Source organism: Colobus angolensis, unplaced genomic scaffold (assembly GCF_000951035.1).
Source record: "Colobus angolensis palliatus isolate OR3802 unplaced genomic scaffold, Cang.pa_1.0 Scaffold445, whole genome shotgun sequence".
In the NCBI taxonomy this organism is placed as follows: domain Eukaryota; kingdom Metazoa; phylum Chordata; class Mammalia; order Primates; family Cercopithecidae; genus Colobus; species Colobus angolensis.
In genome coordinates, this window is record NW_012117877.1 from 1336889 (window position 1) to 1353640 (window position 16752).

A 16752-nucleotide genomic window follows, 5' to 3' on the forward strand; every position below is an offset into this window, starting at 1 on the left:
TTTTTTTTTTTTTTTTGGAGACTGAGTCTCACTCTTGTCACCCAGGCTGGAGTGCAGTGGCGCGATCTCAGCTCACTACATCCTCCGCCTTCCAGGTTCAAGAGATTCTCCCACCTCAACCTTTCAAGTAGCTGGGATTATAGGCATGCACCACCACGCCCGGCTAATTTGTGTATTTTTAGTAGAGACAGGGTTTCACCATGTTGGTCAGGCTGGTCTCAAACTCCTGACCTCAAGTGATCCACCTGCCTCAGCTTCCTAAAGTGCTGGGATCACAGGCATGATCCACCTTCCCCAGTTCATCTTTCTGAAAGCTAGCTTGGAATTTGGGAGGGGAAATCTTTTTTTTTTTTTGAGATGGAGTCTCGTTCTGTCGTCCAGGCTGGAGTGCAGTGGTGTGATCTCAGCTGACTGCAACCTCTGCCACTTGGGTTCAAGCGATTCTCCTGCCTCAGCCTCCCTAGTAGCTGGGATTACAGGCATCCGCCACCACCCCTGGCTAATTTTTGTATTTTTAGTAAAGACGGGGTTTCACCATCTTGGCCAGGCTGGTCTTGAACTCCTGACCTTGTGATCCACCCGCCTTGGGCTCCCAAAGTATTGAGATTACAGGGGTGAGCCACTGTGCCTAGCCGGAAGTCTTTACTTTCTTAGTATCTAAATATTACCGGAGTATGTTTGGTCTGACATAAGAATCCCACCTCTGAAGTCATCTTCTGGTGACTGCATTCTAGATTTTTAGGGGAGTGGGGGAAGCAGGGAGAGGGGTGAGAGGGAGGCGTCCTCCACCCTGTGGTTAGATTCCTTCCCCTCAGCTTAGTCTCTCTCATCTTCTTTTAATTAGTGCCGTGCTTAATTATCCGCTGCACTTGCTTGTGTATGCATCATTGCATTCCCCCCCAGAAGCCGGACATAGCTCTTACTCTCCAAGTAATGATAGTAATTGCTGGTAGGGCAGACCTGTTCCTCATCCTTCTCCAAGCACATTTCTTATGGCAGGTGTCTAGTTCCTAATTAAGTGCTAATGAGCATGCCTGGTGGACCGTGATGCCACTGCAAGCTTCTTCAGTTTTATGTCTCACTATTGCCAAGCTCTTAAAAGGTGACAGAGCAAGAATTAGTGTCTTTGGAATGACAGGAAGGTGATTTTATGCATAAAGAAATTGTTATTATGATCTCAAATGGTGAATGAGTAGTTTATACTTTCCAAGAATGCTATGAATGCTGCCTGTTCTGACCTCACCCCCTTTTCCATTTTACTTCTAATTAGAACTGTGCTCTCTTTGAACAGAATGAAAGTTTATAAAGATGGTTGGCTGGCTCTTAGATGTTTTTATTTATTTATTTTAAAATAGAGATGGAATCTCCCCGTGTCGCCCAGGCCAGTCTCAAACTCTTGGGCTGCAGTGATCTTCCTGCCTTGGCCTCCAAAGTGTTGGGATTATAGGATTATAGTGAGCCACTGTGCCTGACCCTAAACATTTTTAGAAAGATTGGAGTGCTGGAAAATTCATTGTAAAATTTCCACAGACACTGATTTCTGGCTTTAAGATGGTGTTTTCTCTAACTTTTGAGGTTGGGAAGTGTGTTTGGGATTCCGTTAAAAGTCAGTGGGCTGGGTAGAAATGACTGAAGATCTGGCATGAAGATTTAATATATTCAGTGCACACAAGGGGATAATAAATAAAATGAGTAATTGAGTCCCAGGGAAGTGAGCACAAATCAGAATCTGGAGAATTTTCTAACATTACACCTTAGAAATTGAGCCTTAATCCTTTTTACTGCCTCATCAAAAATAAGTTTTATGTTGGACAGCTGAAATGTGGTCAGATTCATGGTGCAGGGGCCATTTCTTGGATACTTTTTCATTTTATACAATGTGCTTTTAAATACAATGTGTGAGAGCAATGCTACTGTGTAATGAGAACTGACTTAGAACTTCTGGAGTGGGTTAAACCATGGGGGCAAAGTGCAATCATGGAAAAGGCATTTGGGAACAGGGGCTTGGCTCACTGGCTGGAGTCCCACACGTAAGTTCTTTCCTCATCCATGGTCCTCCCCATTCTAGGTCTCAGTATTTTCATGAGTCACGTACAGAGAATGGGTTTGAGGGGTGGAGTTTGGTAGAAAGGAAAGCATATACAAAGTTCCGTCTCTAATGTGTCTTCCTGTGGTTACAAGCCTGGCTCCCTGAGATCCTCTCTCCTGTCTATGGCCATATGGTAAAAAGCAGCTGTAAGAGTTGCTCCTATACTGACTGCAGTCCCCTCCCACCTAGGGAGAGAGTTTCAGCAATTTACTGAATGCCTTTGAGCCTTTGTTCCTTCTGGGAAGTGGGAATCGCAATACTTCCTCACAGTACTGAGAGGGCTTGATGGAATAAGGGGGCACAAGTGCCTGGGTGGTGCATGAGACACCCATCTTTCCAAATTCTGTTCGTTAGTGATAGTATTTTGGTTTTGTCTCGTCATACTACTGTGGTAAGTCAATGCAAGGATGTAGGGTGGAATGGAGTTACCTGGTGACAGGTTGAGAGCATGGCTACTATACTGTAGGAGGCATCCCCACCCCCATTTTGAACTCTCCAAAAACAGCAGGAGTCTGAAAATCTGTGGCATCTTAGATTCAGTGACATGCTGGATCTCCCTGGAGGCGCATAGAGACAGAAGAACTAGCTCATGTTTACTTACTGATGTAGCCAGCCTTGCTTAATAATAAACAGCTCCCGTCTTGGGGTAAGTGATACCAGAAAGTGACAGTGTAGATGTGAGGATTATATTTTGGGAAGGTGGGAGAGGTAATTGAGCAGGTGAAAGCTTTTGATGAACTGAAAGCACTAATCGCATTTTTTCCCCTTTCCTCCCTCTCTTTCTTGGCTCCCTGTGTGTGTTTGTTGAACCTCCTGTTCTGTTTCCTCCTTCCCCTCCTGTCATGTCTGTTTTTCCCTGGATGCCGCCTCCATCGCCATCACTGTCACCACTACCTCCTCCTCTTCCTTTTTCTCTCTCACCACCACCAACAGCAGCAGCAGTTGCAAGCTCAGCATCTTTCTCATGGCCACGGACCCCCAGTTCCCCTTACGCCTCACCCTTCGGGACTTCAGCCTCCTGGAATCCCGCCCCTCGGGGGCAGTGCCGGCCTTCTTGCGCTGTCTAGTGCTCTGAGTGGGCAGTCTCACTTGGCAATAAAAGATGACAAGAAGCACCACGATGCAGAGCACCACAGAGGTGAGAGGCCGGGCAAGCCAGATTAGGACTTTGTCCTCATACTCTTACAGTGCTGCAAAGTTGTGTGCATCGCTAAAGAGAGCCCCAACCTATACAGAGAGCAAACAATGAGATAAGAGGAACTGTTGCAAAGCTTTCCACTGAAACACAGGTCACCCTGGAAGTTTGCAGGGTTTGCTGTGGGCATCTGTAGATTTCTTGATCTCGTTAGATTGCAGGCATCTTGACATCTTGGCAACTGCCTAGTTAATGCCAGTGGCCTGTACCATATTATGGAAAACTGTTAACTGCTTAATTGGGTAATTTTCAAAGAAAGTAATGTTGTTAAATGGGGCGAAATAAGAAGTTAAATTTGAAAGTGAATGTGTTCAAATGAAAGGTTTGATAATTGCATCTGTTACTACTTAGTTTCATAGGCTTTAATTCTAGTATGCATTAAATATTGGGCAAAATTGCACTTGACTAATTTTTTGAAGAAAAGTAATTTATTCTGTCAAGAAATAAAAAAATAGGCTTTGTGTATGGTTAAACTGTAAATCTTATGTTTACAAAATACTGTAATTTTCAGGAAATCACTGTATTAGGAATGTGCAATGACTTATATAAATAAAAGCCATTTTTAAAACTGTTTGGGGCTTGTGTTCTAATTATTCCCCCCTTTTTTTTATTTCTGTTCTTGCCTCTGTGTCTGAACGGGCATGTCTGTGCGTTTCTTGGTAACCTCGGGAGCAGACAGAGAGCCGGGCACAGTAAGTACTCAAACGCCTGCTGCACACACACACAGACACACACACATGTGCACATAGTGTCCCCTTCTGACAACACTTCTCTACACGGGCACAGACAGGCATGCACACTCCCCCTGTCTCTTTCAGTGACTTGGCTTTTTTCTTTTACTTTTTCTTCCTTTAAAATTTCTTTTTCTTACATGACTGTTTGCTCTGCTCTTGTCTTTTTATAAAACTTGCATCAGACAAGAGGGGCATAATTTGGAGGCAACATTGTTTGCTGTGATTACTTACTTGGAAATACACTTTGATCTATATATGCCTCCGCCTCACTTTAAAAGTATTAATAGTTGCATTCTAAGTCTGGTTGGCTGTAGTTTAAAAGAATATTCATTTTTATATCTTAAATCAGTTTTAGAGGCAAGAGATCACAATCCCTTTGTGAAATTGGTTAGTAATATACTATTTCTACCTAAACCAGTCATTATCCTCTGCGAATGCATTTTAGTTGCTAGGTTTCCATATCTTGTTTTCTTTGCATAATTGCCCTTGGAATGTAAACTTGATCTTATATCTATTTTAGACATAAGAACTGAGTGTACCAGTAAGCTCTTACAAAGAAGGAAATTCAGCGGACAGGGCTGTGTGCATAGAGGGTTCATGTTTTCACCAGTCTAAGTCACACTCATTTTTCATGTGCTTGTGTGATCCGTACCTGCATCTGCCAGTTAGCTTGGGGGAGACCCGTACTTAAAGTGTGCCTCAAATGTTGTGTAGCAAATAGAGAGAATTCGGCCCCTTTTCAGCTGGGATATCCTGCAGGTTTTGCCTCCTTTCCTTCTTTGTGAACATAGCGGTATTTTGACCATGTTTAATATAGTAAAAAAAAAAAAAAAAAAAAAATGGGATACTGAACGTTTAAATAATTCTGATAACTTTTTTGGTCTAAGTTTTGGAGGAAAGATAAAAGGTTCAGGGTTTTTTTTCTTTTTCTTTTTTTTTTCTTTTTAAACCCTCTTCTGTGTAGAATAGTAGCTACTTTAAAAATTGTCTTTGAGACAGATCTTGGTATATTTCATGTATCTGGATGTGTTTGGAGGAGTGGGGAATGGTTGAAGGAAAGGGTAGCTAGTTTTAAAGTTCTTGTCCTACAAATTTCTCCGGAAAATGTTGGGAGGGGATTGGGGGGACAAAAAATTATAGCTAGGAAATAAAATATTCTACACACGAAGTACAGATAAGTAAACTGGCTTTAGTTTATGGTGGAAGCCTTATTGTTGAGCCATTCCAGGGTTCCTACAGATAGTCTTTTTTGTTTTTTTTTTTTTGAGATGGAATATCGCTCTGTCACCCAGGCTGGAGTACAGTAGCACTATCTTAGCTCACTGCAACCTCCGCCTCCTGGGTTCAAGCGATTTTTCCGCCTCAGCTGGGATTACAGGCATGCGCCACCACACCCAGCTAATTTTGTGTTTTTAATAGAGACGGAGTTTCTCCATGTTGGTAAGGCTGATCTGGAACTCCCGACCTCAGGTGATCCGCCCGCCTCAGCCTCCCAAAGTGCTGGGATTGCAGGCTTGAATCACCATGCCCAGCGAGATAGTCATCTTTTATGTCTGTTCAGTAGAGTATCAAATTAAAAAACCTAACCCTGGATGAAATCACAGAAGAAATTTGTGGAGAGCCCATGCCCTTTAGGCTGTTACATGTTTTAAATCTAGCGAACTTTTTCTGGCTTTGGGACTTCAGTTTAACATGTTTTCCTCGGTACTCCTGTTTCACCTTAAATGGCTGTGTTCATTGAGTGCATACCATATACGTAAGGCACTATGGGACACGTATCTACAATTCGGGGTATGTAGGCACGCAGCAAAGCCCTTGCCCAGAGAACTGCGGAGGAGTGAGTGACACAGTTACCAAAAGACGCAAGACTGGAGAAAGTTTCAGCGAAAGTTCCGTAACTTACTGGTATCGGAATTGTGGAATTGTGGAAGTGATGCCATTGGTATGTGCCTCTCTGAAATGCCAGGGCTGTGAATAGGCAGAGGTTTGTATGCTGAAGCTAGTAGAGATGTATTTTATACATACCTCTGTGTCTTTCTGAATTTCCAAATGTGTCTGATAACCTCTTGTTGGTATTTTTGACTGAAAAAATATATGCGAGTGCTTAATTCATGGGTTCATTGGAGTGGGTGGAGGGAGGGTTTTTGGTTGTCCCCTTCAAGAAGTGTGAAGCAGTTCTTGAGTTTCAGGCAATTGTGGGCTATTTTTAAGTCTGTAAGTTAGGGTTAGCAGTCAACCAACTTTCTAGTTCAAGTGTGGATTTACGTGTTTTGGGCGTGTGTCCTTTTTTATATCAAATTTTTGACAAGTTCTAATCATTTGAATGAATATTTTCAGAACAAGTATATATGCTGTGTTTCCTGCCTAATGACTACAGAAAACTGTTGGGCAGTGATGATTAAAATGGGAAAACTACACTAATTGTAACCTCAACATTTAATTCAGTCCCTAGAGAGGAATGAAATTGTTCACTGTCCACATAAGTGGGATTTTGCTACAGTTATATAAAATTAAATAGCTCTTCAAACTTTGTATAAAAATGAGTATGAAAAGCAGTGGATAATGAGATGATGCGTACTATTAGTGCCTAAAATGTTATAGTACTTGTCTATTTAATAAAGTGGTTTGAATCAGAAAGTCTGATTTTACTTGGCAGATCGAGTCAGCCAATTGCTATTTGCTGCTGTTTTTTAATCCAGTGAAAGGTTAAGGGCAGTTGCTACAGGCCGGTGATTTTCAAAGCCTTATGGCCTCATGATCTTGATACCTTTGAAATAAAATTATTGAGGACCCTGAATAACTTTTTGTTTATCTGGGTTATATTTTGATATTTACTAGGTTAATATTTTGATTTTGGGGTAAGAAAATAAGTAATATTTTCTTACTGGGTAAGAAATAAAAAAAAAATTAAATCACCTAAACAGATGAAGAGCTACTTAATTTAAATTGTATTAATACAAATTATTAGTGAAAAATAACTTTTCCAAAACAAAAAAAAAAATTACAGTGGGAAGAGTGGCATTGTTAGGTATGTCTACAACTGTCTTAAATGTCCTGTAGTTTATTTAGTTTTAAAGAGGACAGCTGGATTCTTCTGCATTTGCTCTTTTGTGGTATTTAGTTGAAGTTTAGGAAGAAAATCTGCCCTCATAGATTTTCGAGGGTCTCTGGGACCCTTAAGGGATCCTTGGACCAAAGTCTAAGAACCTTGGCCATAAATAAGACTAATTCCTTACTGTTTTTTTTTTCTTCTTGTTTTTCTTTCTATATTGAACATATTATTTATACCAAGTGCAGAAATCAGAGACTGACGGGATCCACAGGGAATGTGGGTGTGTATGGATTTTTATCTGTGAGCCTAAAACTGGTTGGTAGGTAGTTTGTTTATTTTTAGTGGCAGAAATTAATTTGCTAGTTAAAGATTTTATGGTAGGAAAACAAATGAGCCTTAAGTAAGCAATCTGTTTTAATGTGAAGCCTAGAAAACAGAAGTGCAATCAGTGCACTGCATAACAACACTTGCGTCAACAGTGGATTGCATATTTGATGGTGGTCCCGTAAGAGTATAACACCGTACCTTTTTTACTGTACCTTTTCGATGTTTAGGTGTGTGTAGATACACAAATACTTACATTGTGTTGTAGCTGCCTGTAATATTCAGGACAGTAACATGTACAGGTTTGTAGTCTAGGACAGTAGCTTAGGTGTGTAGTAGGCTATACCACCCAGGTTTGTGTCAGCACACTATTCGATATTTGCACAATGATGAAATTGCCTGACATCCCTTTCTCACAAAGTATGCCTGTTGTTCAGTGACACATGGCTGTTCTAAGAGTGAAAGTTTTTATGGAAACTACCTTAAAGTTTCTTATTTCTGAAAGGGATGAATGATAAAGCTAGCAACTTTATAGAGGTTTTGCGTTGGTTTAAAGGTTTTTTTTGGCTGTTTTAAAATTTTGATATCTGTTTTTTCTTACATAAGTGCAGCTCTGGAGCAGAGAAATATGAAATGACCTAAAAAAGGCCATTGTTTCTTAGTAGCACTCAGTAGTAATAAAAACATAACTTTAGATATTTTAATTAATTTAAAGATAAATTACATTAAATTGTGGCTGAAGGGAATGCTGTTTTTATCTGCTTGAAAGAGAGAATTGACAACAAGTTGTATGATTTCAAAAAATGTATGATAGGTCATGCTGTTAAATACTTTGAGTCATTTAACAAATATTTGTTGAGCCCTGACTATGTGGCCAAGTACTGTTTGAGGTACTGCGTATACTTGCTATCATTTTGCAGCGATCCCTTTTATGTCACAGTTAAACATTTGTTGAATGTAAGGCACTGAAATACCTAGCCAGTGTGATCACTGTTGGGAAAAGGGAGGAGACTCCGGGGGAGACTCCAGAGCAGACAGTTTGTGGACCTACGCAGTGGCGTTCATGGATGGACTGTATAAGTATATGCAGATTGTGGTGGGTCTGTGTTCATTTGCAGAATTCTGGGGAGAGATTATAACTCGTCAAATTCTCAAAAAGGGGTTCCTGACTCAGAACAGTCTAAGCACCACTCATCTGTTTTTCAGGTCATATGGCACAGCACCATAAAAAAACCTCCTTTATCAAGGAGGCTGGATGCATCGGTCACATAGTTACTTAGTTAACAGAGATTGAGAGTTAGTAATCTGAGGGACCATGTTGTCACTCTGTAATTGACTTCTAAAATCACCAGGAGTTTGTATTTAGAGCTTACCTAGAGATAATTACGACAAACATCACCTTGTTTTACATAAGGTGGTTTCTTCCTTTTGTTACTCTTCTCTAGCTGTTCTTGACTAGTTAATTGTCAGAGGCAGGACCAAATCCTAGTTAGGACCACCCATCCGTCACTTTTTCTCAAAATGACAACATTATAGAAGGCAAGGAGGAGTTAAGATGTGGGACTTACTTTGGAAAAGAATACTGTTGGTCTTTTTCTGGGGGAAAAAAAAATCATCTTCACTCCCAGAGGCCCATGGGAACCGTGGTGGCATCAGGTGGTAGCATGAACATGAGTTTTGTACAAAGGCAGACCTGAGCGGAATTCTGGCTACACAGGCAAGGCTTTTTCATTCTTTTGTGCCTTCCTAGCCCCATCTATAAGAGGTGATAGTAGTGGTTGCCTCACAGGGAGGGGGTTGGAGGCCTCAGGTGGGAGGATAGCGGACAGCATGGAAGGTGCTTAGGGAATGCCCTCCTCCCACTGCCGTTGGCAGAGTAGCAAGACAACAGTAAATGCATCATTCATGACTCTCAATGCGGTTACTTCTGGGTTTCTCTCCTATTTATTTTTTTAATTAAAACAATTTTTCTTTTTAAGTTTTGTACACTCAGAGTCTCGGTATGTTGCCTAGGCTGGTCTCAAACTCTTGGCTTCAAGTGATCCTCCCCCCTTGGCCTCCCGAAGTGCTGAGATGACAGGCGTGAGCCTCTGCACCCAGCCTTGGTTTTCTCTCCCTTTTTAAAGTACATATTACACAGGCAGTTATGGAAATAAGGATCCATGTGCCAATGTGGCAGTTACTGATGGTTCTCAGCATGTCAGCACCGTGAAACTGATCTCAGCTGCTTATTAACTTGATCAGTTTCCTGATAATCAAATTTCTCAAAAGTAGACACAGCCTTGGAGGTGCTGTTTTTGCCTAAATACTTATGAATTAATCTTGACCTGACATTTTAAGAGGTTGCCTGGAAATAAAGGCTAAAACTGAGATGAGTCACGTAAAATTTCAATTTTTGGGCACAATGGAAAACGCTTAAGTTTTCTTAAGCAGTCTCCTGGGCAGGTTTCCCTTCTGGCCAAGTTTAAAACTCTGCTTAAAAAAAACAGATCCTCTTTGAGAATGTTGGCAACACTGCTGTGAGTAGGGTGAACCCTTGAAAGCCCTGGTGGTTTCTAGATTGTCAGGAGCCTGTACCAGGTAGAGGCGTCTGTTGACTGTGGATGCAATAAGTCAGGTAGATATCGGGGCCTTGGTGGACTGGATTAATGTTCAGGTTTTATCTCACTGTGATTACAGTGAAAATAGAGCATCTTTACTCTAAAAACAAAACAAAACAAAACAAAACAAAAAGCGAGAGCACAATTTTTCCCTCCAAAACCTCTTTTTTGAGTTTGTGCTCTGTAATTAGAAAACCTGTGATTGTTTTTGTCCCTATAATCATTTTTATCATTTCCTCACTGGAACATAGGTGGACGACAAACTCTGTGTCCTCATCTTTGCGATAAGGAGGTATAAATGTAAGTGCTGTCAGATACAAGATGACTTAGTCAAGTCCTGACCTAATGGCTTTGTAGTTTCAGGGCCATTTCTTGCATTAGCAGTTATCTCAACAGGGGCTGGAGAGCAAAGAGGCACAGAAACAGGTAAGCAGCTCTTAGAAACCATGCTTTCAAAAATGCTTTGACATAGAGGTTTTGGTTTTGCTGTGATTAGGTCCTGAGATGGGGAATGGCAGTGTCATGAGGTTATTTAAAAATTAATTTTAAATAATTGTATTTATTGTCTGCTCCAGAGTTTGTTTGTTTTGCTTTGCCTGGAGGAGGGTAGAAGGGCCAGCTACAAATGAGAGGGTGGCGACGAAGGCATCGTGGTTTTAGCACCCTGTCCATCCTCAGCATTAACTGGCCCTGTATGTCACCTGCACGGCTACCTTTCTATGAGTCCTCCTGACTCGATGAATTGCAAAATCAAGGTGCAGGAATGCACTGGTTCTTCCCCATAGTTTGCATTTAAACAACTGTGTGAAACATCAATGTGTGCCCTTCAGACGGGCTGCACAGGCAGAGTTGTGAGATGTGATGTGATTGCCAGTGGACAGATTTTCAACTTTGTCATGTTGTTAACAAGTGGGGATCTCATTAGTTTTATGGGTTAAAAATGCAGTAGTCGAAGTTTTGGGCAGAGTACATGAATGACCAATTGGACCGTAGCAAAAAGTACAGCGCAGGGTGATGGCTTAATTGATACCAGGTGTAGATGGAGAAGGCACACAGATGTGATGGGGTGCGTCGTTACCTAATTGTTTTAATGTTCACCGAGAAGTTAATTGTCAGTGTGGAGTGTGCTAGTAAATTAGGTTCCTACTGCCTTAGTGTAACTGAGGATAAATGAGGTGTCACGAGTTTCCAATCTGTACCTCTGACACAAACACTTTTCCTGCGGGGAGGAGAAAGTTCCCAAGGGGAATCAGCATGGCAGCTAAAGAAATCCATTTGAATAATGTGCTTTATTTTTGCATTAGGGAAACCTGTCTTGCTTTTGCTGTGTGCATGAATGGGTTTTCCTTTCAGTTTTGCTGCTGGTGGTTTCAGGGTTTGAACTTGTTGGCAGAGAAGTTGCTTGGAGGTCTTAGGACGCATGAAGGCCTCTGTAACTAGTGTTTGGTAGCATTCACAGGGCAGCATTTTATTAAAGTTGCTTTTTTTTTTTTTTTTTTTTCTCCGTAGTTTCTGGGGTTACTTTTCAGAACATGTTAGTAGATGTGAACAACCATTAGTGTTAAATTGCTGAAGAAAAGTCAGATTATTGGAACAAGACTATAAAGACTGGTTTTTATCCTTATTGAAGTGGCTGGGTCTTTGCTGCTTTTGTCTCGAATGGGTGTTTGGAGCATGAAATAGACACATCACTTGTGCTGAATGGTCGGGATAAAGGAATACAGAGTCCCAGTCTTAACATGTTCTTTTGACGCCACTGGGTGCTCTCTGAGGTTCAGTCACCCCATCTGCTTACATTGTAAGTTCTTATATGAAGGTATGGTTTCATAATTGTGTTGGAATGTTTATTTTTGCTTTATTCTAAAAGAATATATTGGCCTCTCGCATCCAGGAAATTCAGACACTTTGCCAATTATCTAGTTATCCTGAGGCCATGGAGCTACCGCAGGGAAAGATCCTGGTGTGTGTTTAATAAAACATGGTTCCCACAGTTAGGAAATTGTGCTCAGAATTTGTCTCAGAATGCACACGAGCTGTAATACCGGAAGATCTGCCATTCCTCATTTCTTCTGACCAGCTCTTTTGCTGTCGTAGCCGTTCTATTCTGTCATCGTATTAGTGCAAGTTAGATGTAACCCTTAGGAAGCAAATATTAATAAATAGTAATTTGCTTGTTGCCAGTGAAGACGCCCTCTGAGATGGCATTCTCACAGAATTCCAGATTTTCGTGAGAGAGAGAGAGTCCCTTCTTGTGGAGTATATGGTTTCTCTGTTCTTGCACCTCATCTAATCATCTCATATACTTTCTATATAAAAGTTATGCCCGTTCTGCCCATTTTTGAACCCTCTTTATGTATCTGATACTGAGCATTCTAGAAGGATCTTTTCTTTTAGACTTCTCAGATATGCTTCTCCCTTTATGTTTTACTTGACCCTGTACCTGTAAGTGTATGCCACCTGTAGGTGCAGAAAATTATTTGGTTTTAGAATTTTAGTTTGTTTTGAACAGTGTGTTTTCAACTGATTTGCCCAGGTTTGTAATGTCCTCCGTGGGCTGTATAACTCCTATTTTGAGTTTCTGTAGAAGACGTAAATAAGGTGATTTTGTTTATTTCTTAAAAAATTTTTTTAAATAAAGGAAAACCTACATACAGTCTAGAAACCTCAGTCCTTGGGACACTTGTAATAGAAGTCTGCCCAACATTTACAGTCTTTAAAAAATCCTGGCAGATATTTAAATTTTACCAGCTGCAAGGTGAAAGAAAGCATTGGGTTTCTTGGCTGGAATTAGAGTATATCCGCCAGTATAGTAACACTGGTTCTCATGTTGATCAAAAAGCTGATTCTCAATTAAATATTTATTTGGCAAATAAATATTTGAAAAATGAATTCTACTTGATGAATCCTGTTTGGTAGATTAAAATCTTTCAAAATATAGACTTAGGAAGAGGTGTGTGTAGTGGCAAATAGGTCTGTAGGATGATTACCTGCGGTGATGGGCATCCCATGAAGCCTTTGTGTACCTGGGCTGCTTTGTCACCCTCTGCTGAGGCCTTTTTCAGTGTTAATTTTGGGTTTTGAGTGGCACGGCAGGAATTTGGGACTATTCCTAGTTCATTTTAAAGTAGACTTTAAAATGTTCATTTAAAAGTTACACGTTTCTATTTTTGGTATGGAAGGCATCTAACCTGATTAAAGCAAGGCATTCCGTTGGTTAGGAGGTGGGTCAGAGAAACCATGCATCAAGTATTATGTCACATTAGAATGTTAAGTGCAGTAGTTTAAAGAGCCAGGCTGAATTTCAAATAAGTTTTTGGGTACAAGTGTTCCATGTATATAAACTTGAGTTTAAAAATCACGCTTCTGAGAGAAGAGGCACTTTGACTGTAATAGGAATCAGCAGGTGGTAGACAGAACCACTTGGCCCCAGGCAAATCACCTCTATCTTGGGGTATCCTAGTCCTCCAGATTAAAGGAGCAGGAGGAGGAGGAGGAGGAACAAAATGTCTCGGCAGTTGCTTTGGCCTCTTCTCAGGTTTGTTTCTAATTCTTTTCTGTGTTTAGAATGCATGACTATTTTTTTTTTTGATTTTGATTTTTCATTTTATTATTTTTTTGAGGTGGAGTCTCACTCTGTCACCCAGGCTGGAGTGCAGTGGCACAATCTCTGCTCATTGCAACCTCCACCTCCTGGGTTCAAGCGATTCTTATGCTGCAGCCTCCTAAGTAGCTGGGATTACAGGTGTCTGCTACCACACCCGGCTAAGTTTTGTATTTTTTTTTTTTTTTTTTTTTTAGTACAGATGGGGTTTCACCATGTTGGCCAGGCTGGTCTCGAACTCCTGTCCTCAGGTAGTCTGCCCGCCTTGGCCTCCCAAAGTGCTGGGATTACAGGCATGAGCCACTGCACCCCGCCTCATAACCATTTTTAAATAGCTTAATGCAAAGCAACCTCTGTTTCATTCTTTTGCAAATGGTATCCCCATAAATGTTGCCTCGATTTGTTAGATGTGGACCCAGACAACGTAGCATTTGGAATTTGGGAGGATCAAAATGACAATTTAGTCAATACCCAGGTTTAATCTCTGAATTCTCAAAATATGTATAAAGTGGCCCTTCATGGCCATCAGAATGACTGTGTTCTACCCTAGAGCCATAAGCAACACACAGTAGGGGGTGCACAAGGAGAAATCACAGCGTGAGGGAAAAGTACCTCAAGAAATGCAGTACCCACAAAGTCACTTTTGGGTTTCTGGAAACAAATGAGGGAATCATGAAGGTAAGGGTCCCCCAGGCAGTAGTTTAAAAACCAGAATGGTTGCTGTTGCTGCCAGTGAAGCTCATTAGGCTAGAACTATTTGCTCATATCAAGAACAACAATGAAAGCAGCATCAGGGCTGGAAGAAGTCAGGGGCAGTTATACACAGAAAACTGGGTTCACAGGAACAAGAGTAAAAGGAAGCGGTCTCTTTTTGGTGGAGTAGCCTTTAAGTAGAAAGCCGGCCAGGCGTCCGGCAGCTGCATGGGCCAGTGATCCCTGGGTCTGAGTGTGGTTTTCCTGTGCCTTTCCAGCCCACACTCTCTGCTGCCTTGTTTTGAGTCAATTTTACGGCATCAAAGGTATGATGAGGCTCTGTTTTGTAACTTGTTGAAGTCTGCTGTTGAATGGGGTCCATTTTCAGATAAGCAGCGCTGCTAATTACTAGCCCTGTCCACCACATTTGGAGGAACTTTCAGAGCTTTTCGAAACCTATTCAGACTATAAGCTTCATTTAAGCTGCTCAAGCGGAAATTACAGTAGTAACTTTGAACACATAGACGCAGAGGCCTCAAAGCTTGACAGTCTTAAACGTCCAGTCATAGAAGGGTTATTGTTTCTAACAGAAATTGTATTGTTTCTAACAGAAGTGTAGTTTACTTTTACGTTCACAGTACTACTTGACATCGTTTAAAAAAAAAAAAAAGACATTAAGAAGCTGTCTTAGAATGGCCCTGTGGCTTGGACATGCAGTGCTGATGACAGCAGGAGAGCTTGGAAGACTGTGGAGAGAGACTGGTCAGCACACACCGACTCTATGCCCCATTTTGCTGGGCACTTGGGTGGATTTAAAGTTGAATAAGACATAGCCCTGCCCTGGATGCTACTCAGAGTCTGGAGGAGGAGACCTCGGGGCTGAAATAAACTAGAAGAGAGAGATGTATTTAAACATGTTTCCCATGTGTGAACAAGCAGCTGCTGCTCCGGCCCAGCTTTTCAGAGGACGTGTTAGCACTTTGCAAGAGTTAGGTCTCCTGCAGCCTTGTCAGCTGTGGGTCTGGGTCGGAGGGGTTAGTTTTTAGTGGACATTTATCTAGGTAATTAGTTCAGGGATCCAGCCGGCTCACCTTTCAGCCCCAAACACTGTGGTAAAGACATTACTTTGAGCTTCTCTATATTGAATTGCATTGGTCCCTCCCAGCTGCTTTTATCTAAGCCTCCTGGCATTTGTGTAGCTTGAACAGTCATGAATAAAAGAGCCCAGCTCCTTTAGAGTCAGTCCCTGAGGAGGGCCAAGAGGCTTGGGATTGCCTTCTGGTCCCCAGTTTTGATTTCCTCCTGCATATGGTTGAGCTGGGAACAACCCTCCCATGGTGGGGTCCGTGGTTTTCAGGGGGAGCTTTGGGGGCTGGCCACCTGGCTCATTACCTCTGGCTGGTTAGGAATGAAACTCATGGCTTTTAAAAAGGTACCATAAAGTATTTGCTCCTGTTGTATACTGTCCATTAGATGTGGTCTAACTTAAAGGTATCCCCCAGGCCCTTCTGTTTTAAATTGTGGCAGAGAAAGGTAACATAATTGTCTGTTGGCCCTGGACACCGCCCTCTTAGTTCTCAAACATCTTTCAGAGATTGGGGTTATCTGGGCTTTGTGAAAGGAGGTTTTTGCACAGCTCATTCAACATTGTTCAGGGCAGTAACACATCACTGAACAAATTGCCCCCTTGCATATGCTAATCCCACACTTAAAAGAACTCATTGTAACATGTTCTGATGCTTTAGCCCGAGGGGAGATGGGAATTGAAGAGATGTCAGATCATGTCATGTGACCCCAAAATATCTAAAATGCCTGTTTTCTTTGGGTCAACAGTTCCTACTCAGCATATGCGAATGAAAGTATCCTGTGTGGTTTGTGGAAAAGATTAGTCCTTGTTCCTGCTTTTGTGCGTGGGAGCTGGCCTTGCTATTGAAGATTCACTGGCCGAAATTCCCCCCTTGGGTCTTGAATTTCAGCTCTATTGGCGAGGAACACCAAGTCTTATTTTCAACAATAAATTAAAAGAATTCAAAAGAGTTCCTTCATTGTTGCTGTGGAAAATGTGATTTGCCTTTTAGGAAACCATGCTGTTAATCCCACCGCTTCCTTTGTGCCTTTTTGGAGTGGTACACATTGACTCTTACAGTTAAAGGATGTGTCTAATAGAGTAATCTCGAGATTTGCTCATAGGCCATTCGCATTCCTGACCAGGAAGTTGCAGTGGGAAAGAATAAAAACACATCCACATACAACACAGTAAGCTCCTATTTCTCAAACAGTAAATGGAACAGAAGCACATTTCCAAGGAGGCCTGAAGAATCCACCTAGCTTTGGATGGTTTAATTGCAAAGTCAGGGTCTCCTTTTTAAGTGTGTAAACCTGTAGATACGTTTGCCATCAGAGTCTTTAGATGAGATGAATTAAATGGAATGAAAGGCTGTGTAGGTATCACCTTTTTTTTTTT

General features: G+C 41.5%; 1 protein-coding gene across 11 annotated transcripts in view; it reads left to right on the forward strand.

The window, feature by feature from the left end:
* TLE1 (transducin-like enhancer of split 1 (E(sp1) homolog, Drosophila)) overlaps positions 1-16752 on the forward strand; it is a 105739-nt gene that overhangs the window by 51228 nt on the left and 37759 nt on the right. For 3 of the 11 annotated variants that reach the window (XM_011957517.1, XM_011957520.1, XM_011957524.1), the window contains exons 7-8: positions 3023-3227; positions 3960-3976. The exons of 1 other annotated variant lie outside the window; for it this stretch is intronic. In XM_011957517.1, the coding sequence (XP_011812907.1) occupies positions 3023-3227; positions 3960-3976 (222 nt within the window). Of the gene's footprint in view, positions 1-3022; positions 3244-3956; positions 3977-12228; positions 12246-16752 lie in introns of all 11 variants that reach the window. 7 more of the 11 variants (XM_011957522.1, XM_011957526.1, XM_011957525.1 and 4 more) reach the window with 3 other exon arrangements.